This window comes from Notothenia coriiceps, unplaced genomic scaffold (genome assembly GCF_000735185.1).
Source record: "Notothenia coriiceps isolate Sejong01 unplaced genomic scaffold, NC01 NC01_scaffold00033416, whole genome shotgun sequence".
Classification (NCBI taxonomy): domain Eukaryota; kingdom Metazoa; phylum Chordata; class Actinopteri; order Perciformes; family Nototheniidae; genus Notothenia; species Notothenia coriiceps.
In genome coordinates, this window is record NW_011366117.1 from 77,872 (window position 1) to 91,891 (window position 14,020).

The window sequence follows — 14,020 nt, forward strand, 5'->3', positions numbered from 1 at the left end:
GAACCGGACCCAGGAAGTGTACTTATCGTACTAGGGGTTTGTGTGGCGGGGCCACGGTTCGCTTCCTCACTGGAAGTATTCTTGTAAAGTCCAGGTACCTCACCGGGATCGGGTCAGAGGGCTAGGTTGGGTATCTTTTAGAACCTCCCTCAACTTTCAGACACACGGCGTCCTGGTCGGGGTTTTTATAGTGACCGAGATTCTCCTCTAGACGTACCTTCCTAACCCGGGGGGGTTGTTATGGGTCGGTTCGTCACACACTTTTGGTGGACACTTCTGAATGTCTTTTCGCAAACTGGAGACAGTAACGGTTGTTTCCCATATATCGTGTTTCTACTCGCACTAAAACAATAACGGTTTATGAATAAAAGGTGGTATTAACGTTGTATTTCCAGAATATTTAAGTCTTCGTTACACTAAAGCCTTAAAAAAAAGAAAAGAGTAAACGAGGTATAACTCCATTGGAGCCTTACTTTTAATGTCCGAGAGAGGTAGAAAATTCCCCTCGCTTGAACGTGGTTAACCACCGACTGATTTTTTATGAAAACGGGGTGACATGTACTAAAGTTACGTCCAGCAGTCAAGTTACTAAGGTAGCTTTTTAGTTCTCAACTCACACATTATCGTAACGCATACCAATTTAATTCCTTTTTTTTTTTTTTTTTTTTTTTTTTTTTTTTTTTTTTTTTTTTGTGGGGTCAGCTAGTATTTTTTATTGATTAACGCACTCCGCCCTTGCTTTTACACGTAAGGCGCCGATTAGTCAACGGACCATAGTGGGACTTGTATTCAGCCCAAATGTCTACACCACAGTTAATGTCATTTAGTTGTAAGGGACTACTCTCAATTTGGAAACGAGTAGGTAAATGCAAGCTAAAAGAATTTGAAACTTGAATTAATATTGTCCACCGAACAGTACTCCCAACACCCATCTTTAACCAAGGTTTTTTACTCTATTTACATGCCCTTGCTGATGGAAGGAGGTTGTCACTCAAAATCTCACGATACATGGCCCCATTCATTCTTTCCTTTACACGGATCAGTCGTCCTGGTCCCTTTGCAAAAAAACAGCCCCAAAGCATGATGTTTCCACCCCCGTGTTTCACAGTAGGTATGGTGTTCTCTGGATGCAACTCAGCATTCTTTCTCCTCCAAACACGTCTAGTTGAGTTTTTACCAAAAAGTTCTATTTTGGTTTCATCTGACCATATGACATTCTCCCAATCCTCTTCTGGATCATCTAAATGCTCTCTAGCAAACTTCAGACGGGCCTGGACATGTACTGGCTTAAGCAGGGGGACACGTCTGGCACTACAGGATTTGAGTCCCTGGCGGCGTAGTGTGTTACTGATGCTAGCCTTTGTTACTTTGGTTCCAGCTCTCTGCAGGTCATTGACTAGGTCCCCCCGTGTGGTTCTGGGATTTCTGCTCACCGTTCTTGTGATCATTTTGACCCCACGGGGTGAGATCTTGCGTGGAGCCCCAGATCGAGGGAGATTATCAGTGGTCTTGTATGTCTTCCATTTTCTAATAATTGCTCCCACAGTTGATTTCTTCACACCAAGCTTCTTACCTATTGCAGATTCAGTCTTCCCAGCCTGGTGCAGGTATACAATTTTGTTTCTGGTGTCCTTTGACAGCTCTTTGGTCTTGGCCATAGTGGAGTTTGGAGTGTGACTGTTTGAGGTTGTGGACAGGTGTCTTTTATACTGATAACGAGTTCAAACAGGTGCCATTAATACAGTTAACAAGTGGAGGACAGAGGAGGCTCTTAAAGAAGAAGTTACAGGTCTGTGAGAGCCAGAAATCTTGTTTGTTTGTAGATGACCAAATACTTATTTTCCACCATAATTTGCAAAATCAGACAATGTGATTTTCTGGATCTTTTTTTTCTCATTTTGTCTCTCATAGTTGAGGTATACCTAGGATGAAAATTATAGGCCTCTCATCTTTTTAAGTGGGTGAACTTGCACAATTGGTGGCTGACTAAATATTTTTTTGCCCCAATGTATGTGCCAAAAACTGCCCAATACAAAGCATTTGGATTGCAACAATTATAAAGAAATAGGCTGAGAAATTTTCTATGAGCATTCTAGTTTATTGAAGGCACATCCGTTAATTAAAAAAACAGTAGCTGTGCTGAACATATACATTCATCGTCAATCACCTTTTCCATAACATATTAGAGCTGAGTATTCTACCATTTCTGGACAAAAGGCATTTGCTGATTAAGGCAACAAATTAGACTTTTTTATTTTATAAAAAAACATTAATTTCTTACTGTTGCCTTCATCATAGCGCCCTTGTGATCTTATTTCAATGACACTTGTTAGATTACAACCATAAACACATTGCAAATGTTATGAATAGAGTTTTAGACTCACTACTTCTAATATACAATGCATCACATTTCACAGCAATATTAAATACCATTTCAATCATCCGAAGAGATTTACAGTGTAAAGCAATTGCTTGTATTGTTATTCACAAGTGTTATGAATTTTGCAAGAATTTGAGTAGGCAGAATTAGGTCTTTGTTCCAGTTATTATTATTATTATTATAATGTTATATACGGCTGACGTTGTTTCTAGACATGGATCAGTAAACCTAGACCAAATCAGTGGAATTTTCCAATTATGTGCCCGAAGACGGAAAAACCTGCAAGATGTTCTGTTCAAATTCAAGCCGTTTTGCAAAAAACCTCCCGCATCATTTTAACTGATTTTTCAGACCACTACAAAAAAAAAGTTTTGTGATTAACAGAGGGTAAGCGAAATCTTATCTCCTAAGTTTTATTTATCTGGAATCCTCTGTCTCTTCTGTTTGTCAGTCCCCTCCAATTCCTTCATGCAAGCAACCAGGAAATCACGGCACTTAAGTGCATATTGCTCAGGAAATTCACGCAAATGACCGACATGGGGACTGGAAACAAAATCAAAACTGTCCACGGGGACCCCTTTCCGCTTTAGGGTCTCCACGAACACCTCGATGTCCTTGTGCCGGATCACCTGGTCAGCTCTGGAGTACAGGTAGAAATGAGGCCAGGCTGGCGGCTTCTCCTGCACCGCGTCGTAGTGGTTCTTGTGGATGTACTTGGTCAACGGGTACAGAACGACTCGCAAAAGAAAAACAGTCACTGCGAAAAGGGCTAAGAGGGCGTACCTTAATACGGGTGTTATTTTGGGTCCCAGAGTGGCCGCCAGTGCACGCAGGGCCCCGCGAATATTCCCACTACCTGGGGCACTGTCCACTAAGGCCCCAATCACACGCAATGAACTGAACTGTTTTTCATTGTGCAAAAAATCTATGATGTAACGATAGAGCATGAAGCCACCGTTACTGAATATGTGAAAGAAAATAGGACTGTTTTCCACCTCATAATCATAGAGGATCTCCAGCAACTTGAGGGCCGTGCTGCTCAGCTCCTTGTAGCCAAACGACTCTGAGATGAAGACCGTTTTCAGGGGGGCCGTGTAGCGGATGGTGACACATCCCTAAAGAAAATAAAAAAATAAATAATATATTAGGTTTTACTGCTTCTACAATACGACAATGTTTTTCAATGTATAAAAACAGTATATAAAAATGCATTTGGTACAGTGGTGTAAAGCAAACAAGTAGATCACCTCAAGTACTGTAGTTGTGTACACATTTGAGGGACTTAACTTTAGTATTTCAATGTTTTGCTACTTTGTACTTCTACTTCACTACAATTCATTGGTAAATTGTGTACTTTTACTCCACTATATTTATTGTATACCTTCAGTTACACTAGGAGTAAATTCACAAGCTACCCTGCAGCATACAAAGTAATTAAAACATGCTCCACCTTTAACAGCTTTGATAAACACATGATATATATAATTCTGAAATGTGCAAAATGAGTACTTTCCCTTTTGGTACTTTAAGTATTTTGATGCTAATACTTTTCTACTTTTACTTGAGTAACATAAACAATGCAGGACTTTTACTTGTAACTGAGTACTCATTTTACTCTGGTATTTCTACTTGTACAAAAGTGCATTTTGGATGATAGGACCCCTTTAAGTACAAGATCTGAGTACTTCTCCCACCTCCGATATAGTATCATCTTATCTAGTTTTCACCTGTTCATTGTAGATGGAGCTGTATTTGCAGAGGTGTTTGTCTTTGCAGCCAGCCCAGCCCAACAGAATCACAACTGGCTCCTTTGTCCCCTGCCAGTATCTCTCTGAAATAGAAAAAAAGACGATAAAAATCACGAAAAGCTGCCACAGCTAGCAGCGCTAAAGGAAGCTACCAAGCTAAGCTAACAGCCGAACATAATTCGATGTATTACGCCTTCCTTGTAAGACAAAAGTTAGCATGTACGCTAAGCTAACTGAGGCATGAACGCACAGTACAATGAAATGATGCTCACCTGATGTCGCCGCATCTGGAAACACGATATTGTAATCTATTTCATCGTCTGCCATTTCTGTATGACAAAGTATCAACTGTTGTTCTCTAACGGTAACGGGCGGTTCATTTGGTTATTGTAAAATGGCTGATAAAAAAAAGCTACAGATAGCGAAGACAGCGTGTAATAAATTAGACACACTGCAGCAGACAGGTTGCTGGACTGTGATTATTAAACGGCCCCATTTCTTCTTCTTTGTGCAGTAAAAGGTTGGATGGCATTCAGCTAACATTGCAATAGCGCCACCTCTGTATACGCTTCAAAACAACATGGCTTCCAGATACAGTAGTTCACCAACAAATCAGAACAGGCTAAAGACAGGAAAAAACAGTGTTGGAAGAAGTACTGAGATATTTTACTTAAAAAGTACAACTAATATGACCTTTAAATACTCTATTATAAGTCCTGATTTCAACTTAACTTAAGTTAAAGTAAAAAAGTACAAGCAGATGCTTGTACTTTTTGTAGGACTTTAAGTACATTTTGATCAAAATGTACTTAAAGTACAACAATGACTAATTATTCACAACTACCATTTCAGAATAATATGATGTACACAGTATATTATCAGCCAAATGTGCTTCAAGTGCTGTGCACAAAGGATCGTTTCATAGCAAATCATGACTCTTTGGGAAAAGCAAGTCATGATATCCAGCCATAAAGCTATAGAGTGCATATGGAAGAAAGGGTGATCAGTTGTTTCAATATATTCACAAGAAACAAAATCATTTGTCACTTTTCCAAAATAGTGTCATATCAAATCACTGGATGGATACATTTACTAAGGAGCTATAGGGAATTTTAAATATCTAGTTTGTAACATGAATAAACACACAAACACTATAGGCTACTGTCAGGAGAGCACTGTTCTCTACACAAACTAACCATAGGATTTGTAATTCAAGTAAGTATTAATAAGAGATACAAATTAAATAACTCAAAACCGTTTATTAAGGACACTTACTAACAATTATAAATGCAGATAAAATGACTTGTTAGATAGTTAGAGACACATGATCTGATTGATGCAGATAATGAAACATTTATGTAAAACAGTGCAGAGGCTTAGTACACAGTAAAAGAGCACATTGGACGTCGTTTTAGGGGGCGTTGTTGGAAAAGAAAGGCACTGAAGTCTCGGGTGGAGCGTCTCTGCAATCTTTGGACTTCAATCAATCGGCTTGCGTAGAAAGTGCTGGTGGTTGCTGAGATAGGGAGAGGCATTTTTAGTTCTGGCGATGAGCAGGAGGGGTGGTGAACGTGCATGATAAGGAGGAGGAAGCATCTCTGGATCTGGAAGTCCAACAAGGCCTGGAGAAAACACAAAGAAAAGGTGTTGCATTAAAATAGCATTCATCAGCAAACTTCCATCAAAAATCCCATACCTCATATCTCATACTGCTATACTGTACGTACAAGTGGGAGGAAGAGGAGCTCTTTCTGTTTCATAAAGGCATCATCACAATCAGTCAGGTTCATGTTGAGGAGTGTGAGCTCAGTCTTTCACACAACGTATGGAAACACCTGTGAGAAGAAGAAGTGAACAGAATGTAAACAGAGAGCCAGCTTTAATCTGCGCAGGTATGCTATTTTTAAACAGATATCTTTTTCCATGTTTACTCAAAGATCATATCTATCAGTGTTTCTCTGGTCCTTGCTGTTCCACTTAGATCAAACCATGGCAGTAGGATAACATCTGTGCAGGTTTCCTTATAGAGGCTGCAGGAGAAACTGGTGGTGGTTGCTGAGATGGGGTGGTGGCGATGAGCAGGAGGGGTGGTGAAGGTGCAGGATGTGGAGGAGGAGGAGGAGGAGGAGGAGGAGGAGGAAGCATCTCTGGAACAGAACTGTTGTAGAAGGAGTTGTCCTCAGGGCCCTGAAGCAGCTCCTGGTAGATCTCGTAGTGTAACAACGTGTCGTTATCTACTTATTTTGCACTAAGGGCTAAAAGTTAAATGTAGACTGGTTCTTCCTTAAAATAGTCACATTTTCTACAGTTATCGCACAAATAATCCAGAAATCAAAAATGTGTCATAAATATTACTTAAAACGTTCAATAAATATTCTCTACTGTCTTAATCCCCATATGACGACACAAGTTCCAATTAATACAACAATAAAATACTAAAAATATATAAAAATATCAAATCATATAAAACAACTTCCATTCAGTCATTAATGCTTCACCGTGACCTGACATAGACAGATTCATTGTATCTCCTAGATCGAAGTTCACAAACCAAATTCATAATCATTTATTCAAATTCATAAATCACAATTCTTATTCATAAATCACAATTTTCAATCATAATCACTCTATTTCAAATTGAAAGGTAACTAGATACATAGAGTGGTGACTTTAACAGAAGGAGACTTAGTCAAGGACGAGGAGACAATGTCAGGAAGAATTAGGTCGAAGTTCGGAGTGTCGTTGTCAATAGTGGACGGTCTGGTGGACGAGTGGGAGGTGGGAGGTGGGACAATGAAGATTGGAAGGTGAGTCTGTTGTGTTAGTCGGAACTCGACGTCGGACACTCTACTTTTTGAGGAGAGGGTGGAGGTGGGAGGACAGTCGTTGCGACCGTCGGTAGAGGAGGTTGACGTGTAGAGACAACCTTATCGACTACCGAATTTGAGGTAGATTGTCGGAGAGTAATTCCTTTGGACGTGCTAGCAATGAGGATGACGGTACACCTCTGAGACTCACCTTGTCGTTCCTGGTCTCTTTGTGTACGTCTATATCAGGAAGTCAATTATAAGGTTTTTATAAAGACACCATAATTTCGACCGAGGAGACAAATGTAAGACAAGTGAACAAGAAGAAGAGTGTCCACAAAGGTATTACACCACACTTTTCTGCTCGAGTGGAGGAGTTGTACTTGGACTGAACTGACACTACTATGGAAGTACCTATTGCTCTCCTCGAGGAGAGGGAGGGTTCAACATGCATGTTCAGTATCGTCATACTCTAAAGAATTGTTGTTGTGGAGATCACATAAACCCCTAAAAATTGACCTTCAAGCCACTAGAGTAATATAAACTTACTTTGTGGAATGNCTTTATAAAGTCAGGCAACACTAACCAGGCTTCGTGTGATTCTGTTTATTTGCACCTTACTTTGACCATCTGTTTGCTGTTATTGATCATTGTGGAGAGCAGGCAGACGTTTTGTTTTGTATTATAGCAGCTATCAGATGGAATCAATACATGGGCTGCACAGGTTGTCGTGTCCGACTATCACAAGTAGAATCATAATGAAAAATACGCCGGTAAAATGTGCCTGTAGAAAACGGCTTATGCCATAGCAAGTAGTCAGTTTACCTTTGGTTGCTACCCATTTTATACCAGAGACACTTTAATAACAGCGTTGTGATGCCAAACAGCGTCAATTCAGACTGACACACATACTTAAGGGGAATTGGGGATATGTACCAGCTGCTTGTGTGACAGTCAGACAGTGAATACTTTAGAGCGGCCGCTGCAGTGTGAGCTAACGGGAGAATAAACTCCCGTGGAATAGCAGCCAGCACTGCAGCGGTCGGTAAATGCCGCTGAAACACATTAATAAACAATGAACCACGGCACTCTGGAGAAAAGTATAAGCTTGGAGAAGTCGTTATTTTATTTAATCTGACTTCGTGTGATTAAAAGCAACACGATCATCGACCCGACGCAGTCCCCCGTTGTTGTGAGCGCCGTTGGGGAGCAAATCAGCGATGTAAACGGTGACGTCATGACGCAGCAGCGGCTGCACCACACCAGTCGGGCTCTGGGCGGTGTGAACAGAGCGGGAGCAGAAAAGGGAAACCGGAGCTGAACCAGAAAAGCTCTAGCTCGGAGCTAGAAAGGGAAAAGCGCTGGTGTGAAAGCCGCATATGTCTCTTCCGTTCTCTCTCCTCTGCACTAAAGGAGAAAACCGGAGAACATTACAACAGCTGCTCTTTCCCTCCCCATTATAAAGTGGGAGAACATCTTCAAATCAGAGTCCCTCTCTTTCTTCTTTTCTCTCCCTGACAGAATGACAAAGTTAATCTCCTTATCCGTTTGTTTGACAGCCTTTAAGCGAACACTTTCTCATCGTCACCCCCCCTCCTCCCCTGTTTCCCCTATCACTGCATCTCTCCTCTACTGTCGAGTGGACGTGTGAGAAAAGAACAGTTGGCTAATGCATTTTGGCATTACACTGACAGTGTAACTAGATCCTCCCTCTCCCCCTTCCTCCTCTCCCATCGACATATCTGCTCCCATGATCCCATCTCAGTACTTTACCTCAAGCATTGCAGTGGTACTTGGGCTGAACCCGATGTGACAAAAATAATAATAAAACCTTTAAGCTGTGTCCCATGCAACAAATCATTGTGTGTGTGTGTGTGTGTGTGTGTGTGTGTGTGTGTGTGTGTGTGTGTGTGTGTGTGTGTGTGTGTGTGTGTGTGTGTGTGTGTGTGTGTGTGTGTGTGTGTGTGTGATAAAGTGCTCTCACCAGCAGGGAGTAGAAGACTTTGAATCCCGGCTTTGCAACAAAGTAATCGTCAGACTTGAAGGTGACTCTGAGCATGTTGGTTTTGGAGTTGAGAGTAGGCGGTGCCTTCTGTCCACACCAGCGACCCCAAATTATAGTGCTGGTCTCTGATTGGTCCTCCACTTCAACAAAGTCATACCTGGAGCGAAAGATGGTGATGGAGAAGAAGATGAATGTGTGGCAGGGAAGAGCAAAAGATGGATGATGAAAATGTCACATCGCAACAAAAAGAAAAGGTTAAACATGAAGGTGTCTTCACCAATAAAGGAATTAACATTGAGGGAAATTAATTGGCTTATAAACAGGGGGCTTATTTTTGTACCTTTTATCCTTTTGGAAAATAAAATACTGTGACATTTAGGAATTCAGTGGACATTAGAAAAACAAAAATATGCACTACGAAATAAGACCCACTTTGTTAAACTAATTTCCCTCAAAGTTATTGCGTTCAGCTCATTCTGACACTGCTAAGCACAATTGATGTTGATTGTACTGTCTTTGATACTTCAACTATGGTAATCAAAATGTTAAATCACTAAAAGCCACCTTGCCAAACTTCAGGACAACAATCCTTTTGTAGGAAAGGTTGTGAGAAAAACTTTCCAGCAATCAATGCTACAGTCAATTAGTGCAACACACACACACACACACACACACACACACACACACACACACACACACACACACACACACACACACACACACACACACACACACACACACACACACACACACACACACACGCACACGCACACACAAGATTTCAAAAACCGGGTAAGGCTAACCCTTTCCAAATTCTCCCCCCTGCTGCTCCCTATTGTCTTTTCAGCAAAGTGCTTACAAAGAAGGCTGAGTTGCATATGGGGATTAAAAAGTCTATTTCCTACCCTCAAACCTCAAGGACAAACTTCTTCCTGCCAAGAAAGCAAACTTCAACTATCCATCCATTCCCAACACCTTCATTATATTAGTTCCCCTTACATCCTTAGCTGGTGCACTAATGTGAATACATCATCAGATCATTTTTACATATTTTATTGATGTTGCTGTTGTTGTTGTACAGCCTTTCAACTCGAGATTTCTGCTCCATAAACTTTTCCTGTTATCTTCCAAACAGTCCAATCCATCATATCTTTACTCACACTCTGGATCATTAGTTACTTTCATCTGACTTTCCTCCTTTACAGCAGCTTGTAATTCATCAATACTTGCTCTTCTTTAGTACCTGTATCCTTCTAACTTCCACTCAGGTATTGTCCGTGTCTCATTCTGTCTGTTTTGCTACTAAGCTCGAATCTACTGAGATCATCCCTCCCTCCATCCTGTGTCTTACCTGCAGACCTCATTCTCAGCCTCCTCCAGTCCGAAGTGTCCGTCGAACTCCAGGTGTATGCGGCTCCCAGGTGGGGACAGCAGTTTCCATGACAACAGCAGATTGCGGGGGTAAGCGTTGGGGTAGCGTGGGCTGTAGATGGCTCCTCTCACCGGCGTCACTGTGATGTTTTCCTCTTTGCGGTAAAAGTCTGTGGTGAGGCGATTGCTGTCTGTTAGTGGTTACAACTTATCAGTTAGTTAGTCCAATTCTAAGTAAAAGCAATTCAAGCAAATTAGAATGCTACGGGCAAAAACAAGAATAAACGTATCGATAAGAGAGACAAAAACACAGACAGCACATTTCCTCAGGCACTTCTAGAGTTTCCTGCCTGATGTATAAAGACACACCTAACTAAATAGTTGTGCAAACATGCCTATTTACATTCCCTTTTCAGATTTAAATAAGAGGTTGATACAGCTCTTAGATACGGTATGTCCCCTCAATATGAACTTACAGCCATAATTCCTTTTAGCTTAACTGTGAGACTGGAAACGCCAAACCTGGCTCCGTCAGAAGGTAAACAGATCCTCATTAAACATCAGTTTGATGTTATGTACTGATAAGACAAACAAAATATAATGTGTTCATTCAAAACTTTATGAATGGTTCTTGGCTTTTTTTCTTCAATCTTTAGAGAGAGCAAAGGGATGAGCTATTCCTTTACCATTCTAGTCCATTCTAGCACGGTTTGTAGAAATAGTTATATTTGATAGCTGACAAAATAAATAAAACTTTCTTGATTCTAGGAAAGGGAGTTATATTTGAAATTATCATTGATTTTGTATTGTTGTGTTTTTTAAGAGTGTTTGTTTGTGTTTTTGTGTAACTGTGTCTAACAAGTCTGAACTTATCACACATTTGATTTTGATACCTCTTGTGTACAAGTAGAACATTTGTCCTGACTGGGGTACTAGTGAAAAGGTCAAGGTGTCAACGAGTATGGTCAGATTCATTTTATGATGATCAAGAATATCGACAGCAAATATGAGAGGAAATCTGGTCATGGACCAACATACCGTTTAAATAGGAATTAAGGATTAACTAAAACCTTGAGGAATAATTCTCTGGTGCCCAATAACCATGTCAAGTAATACATAGTCTTTAACAAAGGGAATATACTGTAGTGTGTAAGGTACAGTATGTACTATACAAGGAACATAGCACATAAAACATGGTGTGCTTTGTTTAAGGATGCTTAGAAGTGTGTGTAAATAACAGTGTCTGCCTATGTGCTCAAGTTTATTGCACTGCTGTACTGACACAGAGTATCTTTGCTGTTACTGTGCACAAAACACAGCATGTATTGTACCTTCCTACCTAACATCTGTTTTGAGATGCATTGCTGTACTGGCTACTATAAACTATAAACCTTTTTAAAGTCACGTTTTAAGTTCAATATTTTATCATTAGTCATGATGAACATCATAATCAACCAGATGTCAAATCATAATGGATCAACTCAATTCATAAACAGTTTTTATATTTAATAATCAATATATACATTTTCCTTTGCCTACTTTCTGTACATTAGAATTACACAACACATGTTATAGTTGAAGGTGAGGCTGTGTGCCGCAGTAGGCTGACAGGGCTGTATTTTCTGAGAGGTGTGTGGTTTTTGCAAAAAGAGCTGAATGCATAATCAAGCCACTTCAGCCTGCACCCCTGGGAGATGATGATGAAGCTTTGGCCCTTTCCTCCACCTCTTCACTGCAAACCCTTAATTCCTCCACCGGTCCTATCCCGTCTCTCCCCTTCTTCCTCTTTGCTTCTGTCAGTAATTCTGTCTCATCAGTCATTCCAGCAATTAACACTGTCCCTAAGTGTGTGTTTATGTTTGTTTGTGGGGAGAGAGAGATAGAGGGAGGGGGGTCTGTGTAAGAATGGGTGTGTGAGAGAGTGTGTGTATTTTCACCTATGAGCATTTATGCTTGTGTGAGAATGTCAAAATGCATGCATGTGCATTTCTGAGTGAGTGTGGGCTTTATTTGTAAAGGAATCCTCCCACTCTGATGATCAGAAGCCTGTGTGTGAAGGTTCATTCAGCTTATGTGTCAGGAACTTTAACCCACTAAGGTCAGTCTGTGTGTGTGTGTGTGTGTGTGTGTGTGTGTGTGTGTGTGTGTGTGTGTGTGTCAGCTTGAGTGTCGCATAGTACCTGCATATTTGTGGAAATGTTGTGTTCACATATTTATGTAACCATTATCAATTCTCTGTATATGGAGTGGGTGGATAATTTATCTGAAGTCAACATTGTATGAGTTTGTTTCCCAATGTGAATATTAAGAAATATGCATAGCACTTCTTATAAAAGCATGTTTAGTGTTAGAGATGCATCTTTATTTGAGATCTTGGGTAACATATAAGTGTATAACGCCATGTTGACACCCACACACATGCGTCTGAGGTGACTGCATCTTCTTACATTCAGACTCTATTGTTTCCACACACAACTATTGAAAAATAAAAGCCCACATGCAGCCACTGCAATCTCATCTCGAATCTATACAGTGTGCCACTGTGACTGATATAGCATAGCTACAACAACTGTCCAAATCCCCTAGTTTCAATGTTGAAAATCTGGGACTCCCTCAAAAAATACAGGAAAGCAGCAGTTGTTAGCAGTTATGTTCCCTGCACAAAATCAATAACCTCTGCCTTGTGTTCCCCAGAAATGCAAAGATGTTTTAATGTCAGGCAAACAGAAGTGGCTAATTCAATCCATGCATATCAAATGAGACATGCCTTTGACCTTCTCCAGGACAACAGAGAACATTAGCAGTGCCAGCATGCCACTGCGAAATGAGTGAGACAACTTCAAATTGTAAGAAAAAGAAACAAACAGCGAAACTCATCTCTGCCCCTCTAAAATGTCACATCCATTAATTTGGCTTTTTATTTTGAACTATGCTGCCCTTCTCTACACTACTGTCTTTTAACTCGTTGTGGAGTGTTCGTGAATGAGCCAATAAGATAATTGTTCTACTGAGTAAAAGGTCATATTAATTCATACTAATCCTGCTTTTAAAATTGCAGGATATTTATAATTGTACTGCTTCTGTAACGATTTCCCTGGATTGGGACAGCCAAAAGAGAATATATAATTGCTGTCACTTGCATTTGAATCAATTTGTTTCAGTGTTTCCTATCTCTGCCCTTGTAGCCTCTCTAATGACAAGTGTACCTGCAGCAAAGGAACAATAGACACATTTCTCTTTTGCATTTGTCTTTAAACATTTGTTGCATGTATTGTGATTTCCAGTGGAATAAGAGAGTTCTTTATTACAGTAAATTTGTGGAAGCCAGCTGTGGATTAACAGCCAAACTCCAACCATCCCGGGTCATCACATTTAATTTGGTTTGATTGCCTATGTTGGCCTAGCTCTTGCCAATTTAATTGTTTTGTCATGGACGCTAAACATGTAATATTTCCTGCTGGATGAGGGACACATCCAACTCCTCTTTCATTTATTTGTCCTTGGGAAGTTTTGTGGCATAATGATTAATGGTTTCATCTAATGGTTTGCTGATTGGATAAAAACAGCAGGTGGGCTTAAACTTTTTTACAAATCTTCTCGAAAATAAAAAAACATAACAAATTAACATGAGTTCAAACATTAACACAGGGTTGTGTGCATTGACATAGACCATGGCACATTTCTGGGAATGATAGATTCAATGAGGAAA

General features: G+C 40.3%; 2 protein-coding genes across 3 annotated transcripts in view; both read right to left on the reverse strand.

Annotated features, from left to right (window-relative positions):
• Positions 1–14,020, reverse strand: part of pdgfd (platelet derived growth factor d) — a 51,538-nt gene that overhangs the window by 17,680 nt on the left and 19,838 nt on the right. Inside the window, exons 2-3 of one of the 2 annotated variants that reach the window (XM_010789822.1) lie at positions 10,292–10,481; positions 8,920–9,097 (exon numbers count right to left, since the gene is read on the reverse strand). In XM_010789822.1, the coding sequence (XP_010788124.1) occupies positions 8,920–9,097; positions 10,292–10,481 (368 nt within the window). Of the gene's footprint in view, positions 1–8,919; positions 9,098–10,291; positions 10,503–14,020 lie in introns of both variants that reach the window. The other variant, XM_010789821.1, reaches the window with a different exon arrangement.
• On the reverse strand, positions 2,083–4,648 carry tmem53 (transmembrane protein 53). The gene is made up of 3 exons (XM_010789820.1): positions 4,401–4,648; positions 4,108–4,211; positions 2,083–3,495 (listed from the first exon to the last, which is right to left on the reverse strand). Exons 1-3 carry the CDS (start codon positions 4,453–4,455, stop codon positions 2,794–2,796), a joined length of 861 nt encoding a protein of 286 aa, XP_010788122.1. The 5' UTR covers positions 4,456–4,648; the 3' UTR covers positions 2,083–2,793.